This window comes from Eucyclogobius newberryi, unplaced genomic scaffold, assembly GCF_026437365.1.
Source record: "Eucyclogobius newberryi isolate DKJ021-1_F unplaced genomic scaffold, fEucNew1.0.hap1 SCAF_3, whole genome shotgun sequence".
Lineage (NCBI taxonomy): Eukaryota > Metazoa > Chordata > Actinopteri > Gobiiformes > Gobiidae > Eucyclogobius > Eucyclogobius newberryi.
The window spans coordinates 17,428,160-17,446,737 of record NW_027315945.1 but is presented as its reverse complement, the minus strand read 5'-3'; the positions used below and the strand labels follow the sequence as shown (position 1 = coordinate 17,446,737).

Sequence of the window (18,578 nt, the reverse complement as noted above, 5' to 3'; positions counted from 1 at the left end):
AGTCCTGGCTCCAGAGGGGAGGAGGTACATGTTTTTAGTGGTAGAGGACACCGAAGCACCCAGTGGAAATCTACGCAGACACAGGGAGAACATGCAAACTCACACAGAAAGGCCCCACGCCACTCGGGACTCGCAACCAGGATCTTCTTATTGTGGGGAGAGAGAAACCACTGTGCCACCGTGCCGCAACCTATTACTAATATTATTATAGATCCACTCGGCGGTGCTTTGTGAGCCCTATAGCTGCCACTCTACGCCATCGTTCTCATTCATACATTATATACTGTACATACCAGGCAAGGTGGGTGAAGTGTCTTGCCCAAGGACATAACAACAGTATGTACTGAGCAAGGCTTTATACATAAACTCTTATTTGTTTTGTGTTTTGAATCATTGTGACCTTTTACACTATTGAATTAGTGCTATGGTGAATCCAGAAAGGAGAATGAGGTGAATATGTATAACCTGAGATACGTCAATATTGAATGAAAGTACAAATATGTGTCACATGTTTCATTGTTTAGTTTAAAGTCCTTTATATGTTAATCCCAGGACTCACATAGTAGTAAAATAATTAACTATTCTTGTGTGATGTGGGCTGTATCAATCCTATTACGTATCTAAGAAGTGAAAGGACTAAATGCGTCCGTTCACCTGAAACGGATTGGTCTGGACATAATTTTGTACTTTTTATGTACTTTGACCCATGTCACACACATTTTTGCCAATACGCAAAAATAAATGTCAAAATAAATGGTATGAAGTGGCCAGTCTTTGATAAAGTGAGTGGGGACTCATGAGGGAGTGTTTTTATCATCCGCCCATCTAACAGTGGTGGAGCAGACAGAAAAAGTTACATCACTTCATATGCAGACTGACGTCGCAGCTTTCAAACGAACAAACCAATGAACTTTCAACAATATAACACGTCTCTGTGTTTATCACTTGAAAATAGATAGGAAATTACAAAAATAAAGACTTATAAATAAAGACATTTATCTTGGTTCTGATTCTTTTCTAGTCTTTCCAAACCTCTATTGCACTATTATTCTATTCACCTTTGTCATTCAGTAAAAGTGTTACATCTGCTCTTCTAATGTAAAGGCGCTCTTAATCAAAAACATCACATTTCATTTGATTAAATGTGGTAACTGGTGGTACTTTGCTCAAACTTAGATTGTAAATTGACTCTGTCCTGTCAAAAAAGCAGTGACGTTTGGACGTTTACAGCTCAGTATAAACTGTTTTGCTGCTATCAACTTCTTTGTCTCAAAAGGCTCAGAAGAGGTGTCAGCCCTATACGGTGAAGCTAATTATGTCTGAATTATGGCTTTCACATTGAGCTAAAGTATTTCAATATCCAGCACAGAGGAAAAACAGATGGAAGGTGTGTTCAGACGTGGGCATTTGGAAAATAACTCAGTTAAGGACTAGTTATAGTCATCTGTATCTTCATCATCATTTTCATATACAATAAAGTCTATACATCTCCCTCTATTCAGCCACCAGAATACCCACATGACTTTCAAATCCCACCCAAAACATATTATTTTGTGACTGCATAAGTCAATGCAGTTCTCTGTGTTAGCTGAACACCCCATTTCCATCCCTTGGGCTTAATCATACAGACCTGTAATCCATGTTGCACCTGGGATTAGCCTAAAGCTTCTTATGCTAATCTCACGGCTTAATGTGTAGCACCATGAGAATGGAGAACATGTAAACTGCATAAAGAAACACCTGATTCAGTCAACCTGAGAAGAGAAAGTCCCAAATGCCATCACAGAATCAGAATGAATGAAAATGAACAGTGTAAAAAATCTGACAATCATCTGATTTCTGAATTTATCATTATGCCATGTACACAGTTGTTCACATCTGTGCAGGCTTTGACAAGGTGTATGCATATATGTAGCAAGGGCAAACTAATGTGACAAAGACAGAAATAACAGGAGAAAATGTTAAAGTTTGAAAGAGTTGGTTTAAAATGAATTGTGCTTCGTCTCCCAAAAGTCCAAAATCCATTGATTAACGCGTGTCTGTTGTTGACGATAAGATTTAGATAATATTGTTATGGATCATATGAATATGCATTGTTTTGTAGATGTAGTGTTATTGCTTTTGGGCGAGATAACAGATAATATACTATGTAATCATATCAGACCCAAATTAAAACTTTTGGAGTGTACCTTTTACACTAATAATTAATTAATTTGGGTCTTTCTGCATTCTCTTGATTTAATCTCAAAATCAATTTTCACCATAACTTGGGTCTTGGTTTCTGGGCTTGATTTCTAAGTATTCTAATAGGCGTTTTGTGTTTGTCCCTTCAGACACTTTCAGAAGTCCTTTTGGATGTTTTGATGTGGTTGAGTCATTCACTGATTCATATCTGAATCAAAGACCATGATCTCCTTCCATAGACGCTCATTCTCCAAAACCAATTTAGTCACACACTGGATTTAGGCGGCTTACTTAGACAAAGGAAAAACATTTTGAGAGAGAAACATTTCCATCATGGTCATATTCATTCCTTTCAAAGCCCAAATGTGTTCCAGTCTATTCCATTTATTCATATTGGACTCATATTTTCACTTTATATTTTTTTGAGTTATTTTGCAAGACTTCGAAAGCATTTTTTTATGTCTGTATTTTGTAAGTAAAATGGAATAGGAATTACGTTCAGTGATGGGAAGTAACTAAATATATGTACCAATAATATTTATTCAGACTATTTAATTTTGAGTAACCGGAATACAGTTACATTGACACGTCTCTGCAACATCGCGTGGCGGTCGGGGACCGTGCCTCTGGACTGGCAGACCGGGGTGGTGGTCCCTCTGTTTAAGAAGGGGGACCGGAGGGTGTGTTCCAACTACAGAGGGATCACACTCCTCAGCCTCCCGGGTAAGGTCTATTCCAAGGTACTGGAGAGGAGAATCCGACCGATAGTCGAACCTCGGATTCAGGAGGAGCAGAGTGGTTTTCGTCCTGGTCGTGGAACACTGGACCAGCTCTATACCCTCCATCGGGTGCTCGAGGGCTCATGGGAGTTTGCCCAACCAGTCCACATGTGCTTTGTGGATCTGGAGAAGGCTTTCGACCGTGTCCCTCGGGGTGTCCTTTGGGGGGTGCTCCGGGAGTACGGGGTCCGGGGCCCTTTGCTCAGGGCTGTCCGGTCTTCCTCGTGGCGTGGAGCCAGCTGAGGTGGCTCGGGCATCTGTTGCGGATGCCTCCTGGGCGCCTCCCTCGGGAGGTGTTTCAGGCATGTCCCACCGGGAAGAGGCCCCGGGGAAGACCCAGGACACGCTAGAGAGACTATGTCTCTCGGCTGGCCTGGGAACGCCTCGGGATCCCCCCGGAGGAGTTAGAGGAAGTGTCTGGGGAGAAGGAAGTATGGGAGTCCTTGCTTAGACTGCTGCCCCCGCGACCCGGCCCCGGATAAAGCGGCAGAAGATGGATGGATGGAATACAGTTACATTCATTTGGTGATATAGAAGATAGTTACTTTATTCAAATCATTTTCATATTTGATTATTTATGCACACAATTTGTGGGAAAAAACCGCAAAAACAGCTCTTGTGGTTTGTGCATGTGCAATATTTATTTCCCGAATTAGTCATAAATAAATGTATAACAAACAGTCAAACAAACATAAAGCTGTTAATATTTTGTCGGCTTTTTTATAATAATATAATGCAATTACTACACAAAATACTTTTTGATTCAGGTATTCAGTATTCTGTAACTATACATTTATTAGCATTCTACCCACCACTGATAGTATCAGCTTCACTTAACATATTAAAGGCGGTATGGACGATTTTTCGGCGATTTGAGAACGCAGGCGGAAGTGCGCATGTGCACTCCCCCGTGCAGACTGATACAACACACACGTGCGTTTGTTTATTAGTGCAATGGAGCGCATTGCATCGCTCGTCTCCCGTAGATTTCTGTCCACTTCTGCGTCAGCTCGAACTGTCTTTCTCCGTCTTCATTTTGCCCCGTACACTGAGGGAACTATATTATGATAGATCCATGCGCTTAGGCACACGGAAACGTGGGGACGAGCCTGACGCCGCTGCAGGTGAGCGGTAGGTGTGTTTTATGATTGATACGTGGCAGGACTAATGATTTATCCACGCCACGAGGAAATATGATAAAAAAAAATTGCTGAAAAAAATCATCCATACCACCTTTAAATAAATTCATAGGATTCAACTTTCTCTTATGCAACATTTTTAGGACTTTGTTTTGCATTCAAAAATGTAATATTTAGTTTTAAATTGTTTAAAATTGTGGACAAGTTACTTACAATAACAAAAAAAGCATGCTAAAGTGTTCCTGTGTCTACAAGTAATTAAGTGAGAACTAGCTTTCTCTCCTTCAAATTGAGGTCATCTCCATAAGTGAATTATGCCTGATATTCTCTCAGACCTTGACTCTTCATTGGCAAACAAGATGGTGCATGAATAAATTCAATGGAGGGAAACATGAATAAATTACAACTTTTTGACTTGTATTATACTCATAGCCGACTCACTCATATATACAGTACACTTAGCTATTTGAACTATTTTCTTGTGCCAAAATATCTTAATATTAATATTATGCTGGATTTGTGAATTACCTGATACTTAATTCCCAAGTTTATGTTAGTTCCCAACAATATGTCTATTTCAAACTGCTTCATTTTTATTTTATTTTTTATTGCTTATGGAAACGTTTGATTCTCACATTTCACAACATTCGTTCTAAATCTATTATATGAGAGTATATCAATATTCTTGTAAATAAAATCATAGACCTATATGATCATTTGACTGCTACTAACTAGTGTAATAATAACACTGCTGTTTTAGACGTTCACCACTGACTATCAGCCTTACCTAAATCTATAAAGCAATATTGATTTTCCAAGAACATAAAGTATAGATTGTTTGTGTTTTTATCTCAAATTGTTGCAGTAAATGATTCCCTTCATTACCGAAACTCTCTGATTTCTCCAAAAGGAAACAAAGAAATCCAAGTGGAGGGGATCATGTGAGGACAGTCACCACATCACTTGTACCTCTTCTTGTGATCAGTTAATGTGGACTTTTCCCACAAGCTCAATAAATGTGCAGAATAGGTTTAGGTAGGCAGAAATCACAAAACAGTTTAAGACCTACCTGCGACGAGTTGGCTACTGTCCAGGGTGCACCCCGCCTAAAGCCCGAAGTCACTGGGATAGGCTCCAGTCGACCACCCGCGACCCCGAAAGGGAACAAGCGGTAGAAAATGGATGGATGGATGCAAAGAAAATCCTTTCAGTCATATGACACAGCAATGACACAACCTCCTGCCATCAAACCATGTATGCTGTGTCTTGAGTTGACTATGTCTGCAAAAGGGAAAATATGATATAAGTATGTTGGTAATGACATGCCACCACAACATAGATTTCCTTGCATGTTGCATGTAATTGTGTTGCCTATAGAGCACAGTCTCTGGTAGTGACAGATGTAGCGTTGTAGTGTTTGGTTTGAGCACACAGTCCAGATCAAACTGACAGCAATCCCACTGATCACAGATCTGTTTGTGTGAGACACATCCACAGGTGCGATGAGACACTATTCAGAGATGGACATGAGTCCATCTCTGAATAGTGACTCACCCAAATATTTGGAGCCTATCTCATTATACATTTTTCATATTTATTGTTTGCCAACAGTTTCTGACTTCTGAGGTCAATAGCTCCTAAACGTAAAAGTCTTTACGGATCTTAACACATGCCAAACTACTCACATTTACACAACCAAGCAACTACAACCTTGCTTTTTAAAATCAGATGCATATTCTGGTTGCAGCTTTACACTGCTCCGAATGGCTGAGAGAGTGCAAAGGCTCTTTCCTCCCCCGCATTCCTGCCCATGCCTACTTTGACTTTGTATCTGATATTGATGCCGTCCAGTATCACAGCGAAACATTAATTACTTCATTCTTTAGACTTTATTCTTTAGACTTTGATCTTTAGATGCATCTGCTTTTTTTTTTAAACAAGGTTAGAGTCAGTCACATGTAGGGCCGGCCCAAGCCTTCACGGGGCCCTAAGCAACATTTTCTTTGAGAGCCCCTCACTATCAGAATGGTGTCATCAGAATCAGTTTTATAGTATACCCATTGTCAGTGAACAATATTCACATAGAGCAGGGGTGTCAAACTCATTATGGGCCGCGGGCCGAATTTCGACGCTCAGGCTGGGTCGCGGGCCGAACGTAACGTAAAACAATTAAAAAATATAAGAAATAAATAGCTTTATATAGCCTACTCTGTTTTTGAAGCAATTATTGGATCAATTAAAAGAAATTACAAACACGTTTGTTCTCATAAACTAAAATGTATTAAGAAAAACAAGTGTCATTTCACCAACACTGTGCTTCAGTTTATGTGCATTACAACTTCAGAGGTGATCTACAGAGATAAACATTTAGTGTATTGTTAAATAGATTGTTAAATATTGTTAAATAGGTATTTGGAACTGAAAAATATTGTATTTGACTTTATAACAAAATAAACTTCTCAATATTTAAAAAACCTTTTAAATGTACTAACTAACATTTCCACGTCTGTGTAGTTCTCTGTAGTTCTCTTTACACCTGATCTGACAAACCACTAAATACAAACAAGTTAAGTTATGAGCCACAGTGTTCCATCAAAACAAACTCTTTTCTCAAATCATGGGCCAAATATTATGTACAAAATAAAACAATAACAAATATAAGAAATAAATAGTTTTCTTACAGCCTAGTTTGTGGAGACTTTTGCACAAATGTGCAGCAGGTGAAAGACTGCTTATTTCTGATGTGAAATGTTCATATCACAGACATGTTTCTGCTCAAACTCAATATGAGCTATTTTCATAGTTTAAGTTGATCTTAGTGACAAAATGATTCATGTAGTGACTCAAATGAGGTCATTGTGTTTGTGTTCAGTCACATTAGTGTGGACACAGTCATGTTCATATGACCTGTGACACTCTGACCTGTGTTTTTACCTGTGGCTCCTGATCTGTTCAGGTTTGTAGAGGATGTTTTCCTCACAGAGCGTCATCACAGAAGTTAGTTTTCTTGTCGTCAGCTCCACTTTTAGCACAACTCTAACATCCACAAAACAGTCTTCTTTCTTTCTTCCACGTGTTTCCTAAAGCCACACGTCTCTGTCCTCCTCAGACCTCTGCTCTGAGGTGCGTAAGTGCTGTAAAGTGCGCAAAAGCGTGTCTTACTTCTCTCAGCACTTCTCTCTCCGCAGCACACATGGCAGTGAAGAGCCGCGCGGGAGGGGCGGCCACCAGCGGCATTGTGGGACGTGTAGTTTTAGCGCTAACAACGGTTACGGAAGTAACTACGGTTCTATTAATTCAAAATGTTCGGCGGGCCGGATTAAAACGTTTGGCGGGCCGGATCCGGCCCAGATGTTTGACACCCTTGAATAGAGGAACGCAAACAAAACGCGCCAAAACGCCAGGGCATCCGTTTGCCATCTCGGTTAGTTTATTATCAGCACCTCACAAGCTCAAATATTGATTGACTTAAATCCCACAACCATTATTAGTTTAAATGTGTATATATATAGCTAACCGCTATATATATATATATATATATATATATATATATATATATATATATATATATATATATATATATATATATATATATATATATATAGCGGTTAGCTATAGCGGTTAGCGCTCTTGCCTCCCAAGAAGGAGATCATGGGTTCGATCTCTCTGGGTGGAGTCTGCATGTTCTCCCTGTGTTACCGTGGGTTCTCTCCGGATTCCCCGGCTCCTCCCACCGTCCAAACACATACATGTGTTAGGCACAAAAATGGGTGACTCTAAATTGGCCCTGGTGGATGAATGTGAGAGTGATCTGTCTGTAATGTCTATGTCTCTGTGTTGAACCTGTGACGATTTGACCACTGTCCAGGGTGCACCCCGCCTAAGGCCCGAAGTCACTGCAGCAGAACACCGACCTCTTCTGGTGGGTCTGAGTCATTACTAGTTCATAATGGTGCCAGGATAGATGGCTGCAGAATGTGGCTCATGATTCACTTCCATTGGGCTCTCATTGTGAGCGTATACTAAATACTGTGACTAAAATGGTTTGCCATAAAAAATTATTGTCTGGACTAAGTTAGTTAACAGCCCACACTTGATCTGTTGGCATATTTTATATTCCTTACTGAACCAACTAAATCTCTCTTTGTATTCACACTATAAAATCATAGGTCCAGCACTAGGCATTTCACATTTGCTTAAGGTTAAACCTATAATATATATATAACCTTATATATATATATACCTATTAACATTCATAATGCTGTATCTGTACTTGAAAAAAAATATGAGCTGTTTCCTGAGATAAATAACCTACTTTAAAAAACATACAACAAAATGTGAAAAATGAGTCAAATTATTTATTTTAAAATAAAAACACACTATTTTTGTAACAAGACTTATTCACTTTAAAACCAGAACAAGCTGGATGAAATGGAGAGCGGCAGAAACAAAATCATAAATCCACAAACAACAATTCCAAGGAGTAATCAAATTCCATAAAATTTTTCTGAACAGAGTAAAATTAAATGACTATAATTAGCATAATGTTGTGGCTGATTATGAATATATATTGATATACAAGGCGAGCGTTTATAGTGCATGAGAAACTGAAAGCCACTGCTCGTCAGATCATCAATTATTAACCATCTTCAAACTAAAGTTCAGTTTCTGCTGTTGGAGGAACATCATTGTGCTGAAAATAGACAAATTGTCAAAGTGTAATTTACAACATATCTCAGAGTACTCAGTTCCCGTCAAACTACTCATAAAAACTCATTTTATATTTTATTTACTGTAGTGTATCTACTCTGCACTCTCAAAAAATACAATTTCCATTTAGTGAAATTAATATTTTCTGTATATATATATATATATATATATATATATATATACACTTTAGTCTTTAGTACTAGACATACATTTAAAAGAATGAATCTGTAACTGTAGTTAAACATGTGTATTTGCTCTTACCTCCTTGAGTGTTTCTCAGTCTTATCGGCTTTATATTTTAGGGAGAGAATAAGCATGAAGTCACTCAGTTATATGCATCGTGTAATAACTGGATACGTTTGACTGAACGATCTGAATGGATTCAACACAACACAGAATTACACATGAAGATTTTCACTCACTTTTTCCTGAGAAAGTAGATCCCTCCGCCAAACATGACCAGAGCGAGCACAATACATCCACATACTATTCCAACGATGCATCCAGTGTCACAGGCGCTGTCAGAGGTGGTGGTGTCTGAAGAGAACAAAACAACTTTAACAAACTGATTCACTGCTTCAAAGTGCATATGTAGATGTGTCGTTTTTTTAACTGCTTTAACACACTTCTCATTCAAAACTGACATTTGCAAAAACAGCCCACATAGAAACCCAAACAGATTTGATCTACACAATCTAAAACTAATCTATATATCTGAACATTACTGTAAGACGGAAGACATGTCATTATAGCAAATACATCAACACAATTTCACTAAAATAATAGTTCGAAAATCGGGTACTAGATAATATACTGTATTTGTCACTGCTCGTCTCTATATATTCAGTCTATACTGTCTATTTTCATCTATTAAAGTGTCTATTTTTGCTGCCTTGTTGGAGTTTCTATATAGAAGGCGACAGAGTTAGATCCAAAGTGTCCAACGCTGAATTCAATGATTCTGTACAAGTATTAAATCTTATATAAGAACAATGACAGAAATCGATATCAAAATTGGTATCAAATATCAAATCTATTCCTTGATGTCGAAATTGAGTTTGAATCTTACAATTGTGTCAACACTACCACCAAGTAATTGTTCAGATATGATTTTGGTTAAACTGAACCAGGTTTCATAAGCTAAAATGAAGGAAAAAAATGCAATTTAAGTAAAGGTCAATACATCTCAAAAACACTCTTTGTGAAGCCTGGACTGTTTTCTTTGTGATTTCATTTGTTGCTCGACAGATGTATTGTCCACTGTCTGAAGATCCAGCAGACTCTTTAGTATATTCAGATGATTGAGCGAGGATCGTCCCATTCTTAATCCAGGTGTAGTTAGCAATTGGTACAGAGTCACAAAAGCAGCTTAATTTGAATGTTTTGTCAAAATGAATCTCTTTTGGACCTGAGATTTGAACATTTTCTGGTCCATCTGAAAATATGATGAACCGTTAAAGTAAATGTAAATGAAGAAAGAAAACAGGAATATTGGTTTGAACAAAAATTACTAAAAGTGACGACTCACAGCAGATGGAGAGTTCTGCAGTTTCACTGCTGCTGTTACTGACAGGATCAGACACTTGACATCTGAATGGTCCCTGGTCAGAGCGCCTCACAGTGGATATAGTGAGAGTTGCACCTCCATCAGTGAGACTCACTCTGTCACTGGCTGTGACTTCATCACTGCCGTTTAACCAGAGGAAAGACAGAGAGGAGCCAAAGGCAGAGCACGAGAGAGTCACAGAACTGATGAACTCCACCAAGTCTGAGCTGCTGACTGTGACTGTCACTCGCTCTGTGGGAGGAGAGACAAAGTAATTTAATAAACATACAAAAAGAGAATGAATGCCTTGGCATCATATAAGCCTGTGCCAACCCACTCAGCATCTAAATTAGGGCCCAAGTGAGGTGGATTTGGGATTGAGGATTTATATAGATTACTGTTGCATAATGTTTGTATTTATCATAAAACAATCATTAACCTGAAGATGGTGTAAGAATAATATTAATATACAGATGAAATTCAATTAAAAAGCTATTTTAATCCAGATAAATGTTACATATATGGTGCTTATATGAGAGTCAAATTTGAGTGGTTTTACAGTCATACTTTTACATAATAATAAAAAAATTACCATAAACGTTCAGTGTAGTTTTTCCAGATGTTTCCCCACTTTCTGCTGATACAATGGTAACTTCGTACTCTCCAGTGTCAGTGAGAGCCACGTTCCTGAGCTCCAGAGTTCCAGTAGAGATGAACAGAGTGATCCTGTCTTCATAATCTGGAGTAGTGTAGTTAACACCAGGATACGAAGTGATGATATATTTTGTGCCAAATGACCAGTCTATTAATGTAAAAGGTGTTTGTGTTGGAGGCAGTGATGTGGTGAACATGACTGTGTCTCCGACAGCTGCTTCCACAGAATCAGGCAACACACCAGCTCCTGACACAAAACCTGGAATCATAATTAAACACAAAAACATTCAGACATGTTACATAATACTCATAAACTCACGGTTAAAATTGAATTCCCTTTAATATTTTAAGACAAACTGCTTGTTGTCATACAATTCTTTGTTTTGTCTTTTGCCTTTAGTATCTCACCAACACTTAATCACAACATTTAAGTTAAATAAACATAAGTTAAGTTAACAACTTAAGTTAGTGTATATATATATATATATATATATATATATATATATATATATATATATATATATATATATGAGTGTATATTTTTATTTTAGTATATAAAATATACTTTTTCCTACCTGTAAAGGCAACAGCAACAACATAGAATGTGAGAAATCCCATTTTTGTTGGAAAAGAGCAGAAGGCAGCCTGAAGGTGTGAGGTGTGATTTGTGAGGTGTAAGGTGTCTGTCTAAAGTTAATATCACTCACTCACAGAAGAGGAACGCCCCCTAATGTTGCACATTACCGCGTGATTTATTCTTCATGTCAACATTATTGTTACAATGTTTCTTATGTCTTTTTTGCTCTTGTGTGACGGTATGACCCTGACATCCCACGTATTCCTGAACTTTCTCAGGACTTTCTGGACTTTCTAAGATAAAATATTTAGACAAAGAGAACGCTGTGCAGACTTTGTAGATATGGAATCAAGAAATGTCTTTTGAATGAAATGTATTGCTCAAATGTGAAATGACTATGGCTCACAATCTGTCACATCAGAAAAGAATAGGCTCTTAAATACAGTCGGCCAATCAGAGCCCAGCAGGATGTCAGTCTCATCTACGCACTTAGCAACTGTTGGCAAGATACAATTACTATAGGACAACTTTACTTTTTCTATATATGATGTTACACTTTTGTAATAAGGCACATACATCTCTGCAGTTTACACCGGGCTTCATTATATCAACATGTTTTCAACACGGATGTAAAACCTTCAATTGCCTCTGGGTGCAGGGGATACTGTGGTCTACAAGGGGGCATATCAGATTTTGGAGCGATAACTACAGATTGACAACCGCAAATACAGCCTACATCCGTTTGACCACTGGCCCAGAGCTCCTCTGGGACCTGCCTGAGTTCTGGGATAACCTCTGCTTCTGCCTGAGATAAGAAACCCCCTCCTGCAGCAGGGTGGCTCTTATCTATGTCTTTGGAAACATAGTAAACAGTATGCAAAACTAGAGACAGACACATTCTCCAAGAGTGTGTGGAGTGTGAAAACAATGCATCAGAATCAGGAATTTTGGCCCAGTCCTCCACCACAGAAAAAGAGAGAGACTAAAAAAAATTTGTCTTTTCAGCTTCAACCTATTTTGAGATGATCCCTGAGTGCAGATTACGTACTATTGTAGTACTTTTTTATAAATCAGAAAGAGTGTGATTTATAAAAAAGTACTACAATTACAACTGAACCTCAGCCTGCAGATAGAGGACACATATCCGAAGTTCTTGTTATTCTCAGTTTATGGACAGACCATGTCTCATGTTCAGCTCCTTCTCCAGAATTCCTGGCTCATTGAGCTGCAGAGGCTGCACTAGCACTGAGTCATGATTGGTGGAGGAGCTGGGCTTTAGGTAGTGACCGTTCAGATCAGAGAGAGGACACAGACACAGGATTTCAGCTTTGAAACTGGCAACACAAATGTGAGACTCATTTAAAGCTCATTCTGCTTTCTGATTGGATAATTGTTTATTTCAACACCATATGAGTAAGTCTAATGAAAAACCTAACCTAGGCTATGGTATAAATTAATATGTATATCCTCATTTCATTTATTCATAGGCCTGTCAAGCTGACTGGACAAACACTCAGACTATTATGAATAACTTTATTGAAGACATGATAAAATGTTGAGCTCATTCAATGTCTAAATGTGCAATTTAGTGCATCATAATTAAGTGTGATTAACTGCAATTAATGAAGGTCTGCTTTCAATCATGATTCATATTTGTCAGATTTGAATTTAATTAGTCAATTTTGCACTAGTCAAATATAATTAACATATACATCTAATAAATAAATGACCATTTTGGCTAAAATATGGCTGTATGTTTAAAAAATCATGCTGCAAATTATTTTACTGTATGTCCCAGAAAAATAAAGTTTGTGAATATTTTTACTAAAGTGAAAAGTTAAATCTTGCCTTATTTCCGTTACTACAAAAGGCTGTATATCAGGAACATACTCATCCTTTGTTTGTTCAGTCAAAGTTATTGAAACTTACAGATATGGCTGTGTCAGTGTGAATATTATGGCATGTGTAAGATCCGAATCTGTGGATGATAACTTTACCGAACTAGTTTATTCAAGGTCGTATCATCAGGTTACAATCGGTTACAAGCGCGTCAACTCTCCTAGAAAGTTGACCTCGCTTGGCATTCTGGGTGGTGAGTCTTTTGGCTCTAATCTACAGCATGTGCGCTACGAAAAGAACTGCATTTCCCATAATGCTTATCGCGGAGTGTGTACATGCGGAGTTCCATGCAGTGGTTCTTGAGCGACACAGAGCCACCCATTGGTATTACATGGCCCTCACGATCCTCTGCCACGGTTTGCCCATGCCTTGATGCATGAAACCCCACGTAAGTGCCGTGTCTTTTCTGTATTTGAAGTAACAAATTAAGCCAGAATGACCCCATATGGGCCGCTCGAAACTAGCTGCTCCGTTAGCACACATAGCATGTATGCTAACAAGCTAATGTCAACCGTCAGTCACCGAAGTTGGCAGAGGTTCAGAGTTTGGCCTTAAGTAGCAGTCTGTCTGTCCTGGAGAAAGTCAGTCAAGTTTACAGGAGAAAAGCTTCTTAATGAGGCTCTCTGCCGACAACTGACTCCGGGTTTACAGCGAACATGGTGCGATTTTAAGTGCCCTCCACAGAAAATGGACCAATGTCTGTGGCTGTGGCTCTGTGGCTCTTCCCACTTTCATACATTGTCCTGACAATTCGAATTTTATTCGAGATTCTATCAATTCCATGGTTTGATTTTTTTCTTTTTATAAAGTCATCTACAGCCAGCCCTCTGTCAGGAAAAGCATGTGGAGCAGAGTTCAGACTTTGGAGGAGGAGGTTATTTTTTATGTAAAAGGGCAAAAGGGCAACAGTTTGCCTCGTTTATGATCAGGAAATTAATATTATTTTTGGCGTGTTGCCCAACCCTATTTACAGCTGCTGTTGCACTTACATTGTAGCATAGATGGTGATTTGCTTGTTAGATACCACTTTAACAAGGTTTATCCATGCAATTATTTCTAAATTAAATATTGCTAAGTCACACATCCCCCAACTGTAAAGTGCAATGGTGCAACAGAATTTTTGCTGAGTCAAAAACTATGTTGCCTGCCACAGTCTTTTCAAGTGAGTATTAACACATGAGTTGAACTTGGGGGGGGGGGGGAGAAGACGATGTTGAAAAAATTTTCAACCAATTCTTGTGTTGGCGCTAACGCTATATTATTTTTTCTTTTAGTCTGTTGTTGAATTCACAGCCCACAGGAGAAGATGCTGCAGCGCATCCTGTCTGTGCGGACCCTGCACAGGGCCACAGCGCTGCGGTCAGTGCTTCAGGCAGCCTCTGTCCCACCGCCCCCTGTCTTCCTCCGCTGCTGCCTGCCTCACCTGACGCATCTCACCTCAAGCCAGAGCTGGATCTTTACCTCTGCCTCCTCCAGCACTGCTCTTCCTCCAAAACCCTCTGAGGACAAATCTGATTCCCCTTCTCCTGCCTCAGACCAGTTGGCAGACATAGACCCTCTTCAAGACAACTCTATGGGACTGTTTCAGAGATTTAAGAAGACTTTCAAGCAATATGGGAAAGTTTTGATTCCTGTTCATCTCGTCACGTCATCTGTCTGGTTTGGAACCTTCTACTATGCTGCAATGCAGTGAGTATCCAGTCCTTTTCTAAAGAACATGCAGTCAAGCACTTCATTTTAATTGATCAACTGGATAGAAACTTACAAGTGGTAAGAAAAATTAATGGATGGGAGAAAAAAACATTTAAATATGAACATATTCAGACTGGGCTGTGACTTTCCTGAAGTCCACGATCATCTCCATTGTCTTCTGGGTGTTGAACTCCAGGTTGTTACCGCTGCACCAGGACACCAGCCGGTCCACCTCCCTCCTGTAGATATTTAATCATTAGTCATCAGAATTCTTGTATATTTGTTTATTTTTGTATTGGATTCAACTAAATATTACTGTGAATTTAATTTCATATTTTTTCTTTCAGAGGTGTGAATGTTGTGCCGTTCTTGGAGATGATTGGGCTCCCAGAGTCTCTTCTCAGCTTTTTGAGAGACTCTTCTAGTGGCTATGCTTTAACTGCATACGCCATGTACAAGGTAAAGAACCCTATTGTAGGGTGCACCCACAGTAGCCCAACCGAACCATGCCCAAGCATGAGATGCCCCAAAGAGTAATATGTTTGACACAGTGGCGTACGGTCAGGGCAATCAAGGCAATCACTGATTGGCCTATAAAATCTAAAATGACTATTTAACTATATATGAATTGTTCTAAAATCCATCCAAATAAGCCAGTTTTCCCCTCACTTCTGCTGCTGAAGCTTGGTTTAATGCACGGTGTATTTCAGTGGCCTCTACAGGCTGCTGGGCATTACTGCGTGGGAAATGTTAAGATAAAACGAAACGTTTCATTGTCACCAGAGAGTTCATCCATTCATGATGCAGACACAAAAACAGAGCAATGTAGTTTATTCCATCCAATGCAGTGAAGAAAATTGTAAAGAGCGTTACATAGGAGAAACTAAACAGCCACTTCACAAGAGGCTTTATCAGCACAGAAGACACACTAATTCAGGATTACAGAGCACCTTGAATTCATCTTAAAGGCACAAACCACTCTATCGAAGAGAGTGAGAAAATAGGAGGCTGATGACAAGAGGCTAGTTTGATAGTAAACAATAACACCTTTTATCAGGAGTAGGATAAATATCCCTGGTCTTGATTCGCAGATTGAGAATGACTCTCAAGAGTCCAGATGACTACAACTGAATCTTTTTCTACAATGGAACACTCCTGAACAAATGAGGGATTACACCGACATAACATGTGGTATGCTGCAATTTCATTGAAAACAACATACCAATAACTTCATCAAAACACTGTGCACCGCTGGACTTTGCTAGTGTCTTAAGGATTTATTGTAATTTGCAAAGTAAGTGTTAAAACGCTAATAAAGAAGGGAGAGGAGGGGGAGAATAAACTGAAAACATCTGTGTTGCAAATCAAACTTTGTCCATGCGCGCTCTGGCTCCTCACTTGTCAGATCATAACGTTTTTACGATTTGCTGTTTTCCCTTTGCTCCACTCACAGGCAAGCCAACCAGCAGCAGTGGTGAGGGATTGTGCACAGATCCAATTGTCTGATCTAAAAAAGACTCCAAACAGTCTCATTAAGCCATGTATTAAACAACAAAAACAATCACCATTGACAGTTGTTTTGTTGAATTACACTTGATTTTGGACTATTGTTTTCACTTTTAACCAGGTATAATTGTTAAATTTTCTTCTCAGTGAAAATATATCACAGTTGCCCTAATGTCTTTTATGTTCTACACACAGTGATTGAAAGAAATCAAAGACAAAATCTAATAATCAGTGCCATGCTTTCTTTTAGATTGCCACTCCTGCTCGGTACACAGTGACTCTGGGTGGAACGTCCCTCTCTGTGCAGTATCTGAGAAAACACGGCTACTTGTCCACGCCTCCCCCAGTCAAAGACTACATTCAGGACAGAATGGAGGAGACCAAGGAGCGGCTGACGGAGAAGATGGAGGAGACTAAAGAGCGATTCTCTGAAAAAATGGAAGAGACGAAAGAACGTTTATCTGAACAGATGGAGGTGACCAAGGACAAGCTCTCTGAGAAGATCCAAGAAACCAAAGACAGAGTTTCTTTTCGAAAAAAAGAATGAATAAGATTGCAGTAAATTACAGTTGCATGACAATAAAGTAGAAAGGGTAAGGTTACTATCAAATCTATCTCAGCCACCTCTGTTTATATCACATGATTTCTTCCTTTTTTTTGAAGCACTTTTTGATCATTTGCCCATTCAGTGTACAATTGTGAGTTGTTGCTAATTGAAACCCATGGATACAAAATGCATGTACATTTTTAATTTGAATTTCTGAACTAATTTTACCTTTTAGCGCAATATTTATTTTACTGACATGCACTGTAACCTGAGAGGGGCGCTTATGGAGAGAAGCAATGCTCTAAACTGTCCCTGTCATTTCACTTCACAAATTTCAGTCATAAGTGTCCAGACTTTTTGTTGCTAGGTTGTGTATCGCCCGGTACAGCGTGGACTGAAAACCGTCAGCTGCAGGTTCTTATGCATAAGTAATAACTGTGTGACAGGGCAGCGCTAATCCTTATATGACAGGAGAATAAAACTTGAAGTTCAATGTTTCCGGTGTGTAAAGTTTATCAAGGCCTTTGTGAATTCTGGGGTTCACCTTGTGTCTTTGTAATGTGTCTATAGAAAGATTTAGTTTTTCTAACCTATTTTTATCCGATAACCAAAACTAATTTATGATGTTAGTGTCTATTTGGTTTACAGATGACCACATTTATTCACATTGAAAGAGAACCTGCTACACCTGGAACGCTCTATAGAATATTGATATTAAAAGTTGTATAATGAGAGACAGTGTCTTCCTCCTTTTTTACTTAAGTTTATTATTTTTATTAAAAACAAACATTAAACCGAACAGTCCACTATTTCTGAGCTGCAGGACAGCTGTGTAAGGGAGCTGATTCCAGAACACACAAAAGTCTACCTCTTGTGCCTTTAGACAAACCTAGATGTCCCGAGTTATAGTATGTGCAGTCAGTGTGCAGTCAGTGTTGGGGAAGTTACGTCATAATTATGAAATACTACTTAGTTGCTGCCTCAAGAAAGTAACTTGGTTAGATTACTTGGGGATTTTTTTTAGTTGTAATATTGCATAAATTGCTCAAATATGAGCATTTATGTTGATTTAACTAGCAGTAAACATGAAATTATATCCTCAACAACAGAAATGAGTCACAACGCTGCATATTTCACACTGCATCACAACAATAAGTCACTTAAAATTGTAATTTAATTACAATAATCAGCCTATTAGTTACTAAGTTACACCCAGCACTATGCAGTTACATTTTGTGTTAAATTTAAGCTAAGCTTATAATTATAAAAGTGATTCATTTTGATAATTGATTGAATGTTTCTATTCTGCTGTCCTTGAACTGTGTGACATAACTCTGGAAATTTC

At 38.7% G+C, this 18,578-nt stretch overlaps 2 protein-coding genes across 2 annotated transcripts; one reads left to right on the top strand and one right to left on the bottom strand.

Moving 5' to 3' along the window:
• Positions 1-9,118: 9,118 nt before the first annotated feature.
• Positions 9,119-11,634, bottom strand: LOC140374331 (cell adhesion molecule CEACAM1-like). Its single transcript, XM_072461196.1, has 5 exons — positions 11,588-11,634; positions 10,951-11,271; positions 10,341-10,619; positions 9,996-10,247; positions 9,119-9,349 (listed from the first exon to the last, which is right to left on the bottom strand). Exons 1-5 carry the CDS (start codon positions 11,628-11,630, stop codon positions 9,231-9,233), a joined length of 1,014 nt encoding a protein of 337 aa, XP_072317297.1. The 5' UTR covers positions 11,631-11,634; the 3' UTR covers positions 9,119-9,230.
• A 2,150-nt stretch (positions 11,635-13,784) lies between these two features.
• Positions 13,785-17,967, top strand: LOC140374108 (uncharacterized protein C18orf19 homolog A-like). Its single transcript, XM_072460904.1, has 4 exons — positions 13,785-13,876; positions 14,763-15,177; positions 15,528-15,639; positions 16,937-17,967. Exons 2-4 carry the CDS (start codon positions 14,795-14,797, stop codon positions 17,231-17,233), a joined length of 792 nt encoding a protein of 263 aa, XP_072317005.1. The 5' UTR covers positions 13,785-13,876; positions 14,763-14,794; the 3' UTR covers positions 17,234-17,967.
• The last annotated feature ends 611 nt before the right edge of the window (positions 17,968-18,578 follow it).

Coding starts and splice junctions, on each gene's coding strand:
- LOC140374331 (XM_072461196.1), bottom strand. CDS start 11,630: ATGGGATTTCTCACATTCTATGTTGTTGCTGTTGCCTTTACAG. Junction 10,620..10,950: donor AACTACACTGAACGTTTATG/GTAATTTTTTTA, acceptor ACTTTGTCTCTC/CTCCCACAGAGCGAGTGACA. Junction 9,350..9,995: donor ACAAAGAGTGTTTTTGAGAT/GTATTGACCTTT, acceptor TGTTCTCTTCAG/ACACCACCACCTCTGACAGC.
- LOC140374108 (XM_072460904.1), top strand. CDS start 14,795: ATGCTGCAGCGCATCCTGTCTGTGCGGACCCTGCACAGGGCCACAGCG. Junction 15,178..15,527: donor TTCTACTATGCTGCAATGCA/GTGAGTATCCAG, acceptor TTTTTCTTTCAG/AGGTGTGAATGTTGTGCCGT. Junction 15,640..16,936: donor CTGCATACGCCATGTACAAG/GTAAAGAACCCT, acceptor GCTTTCTTTTAG/ATTGCCACTCCTGCTCGGTA.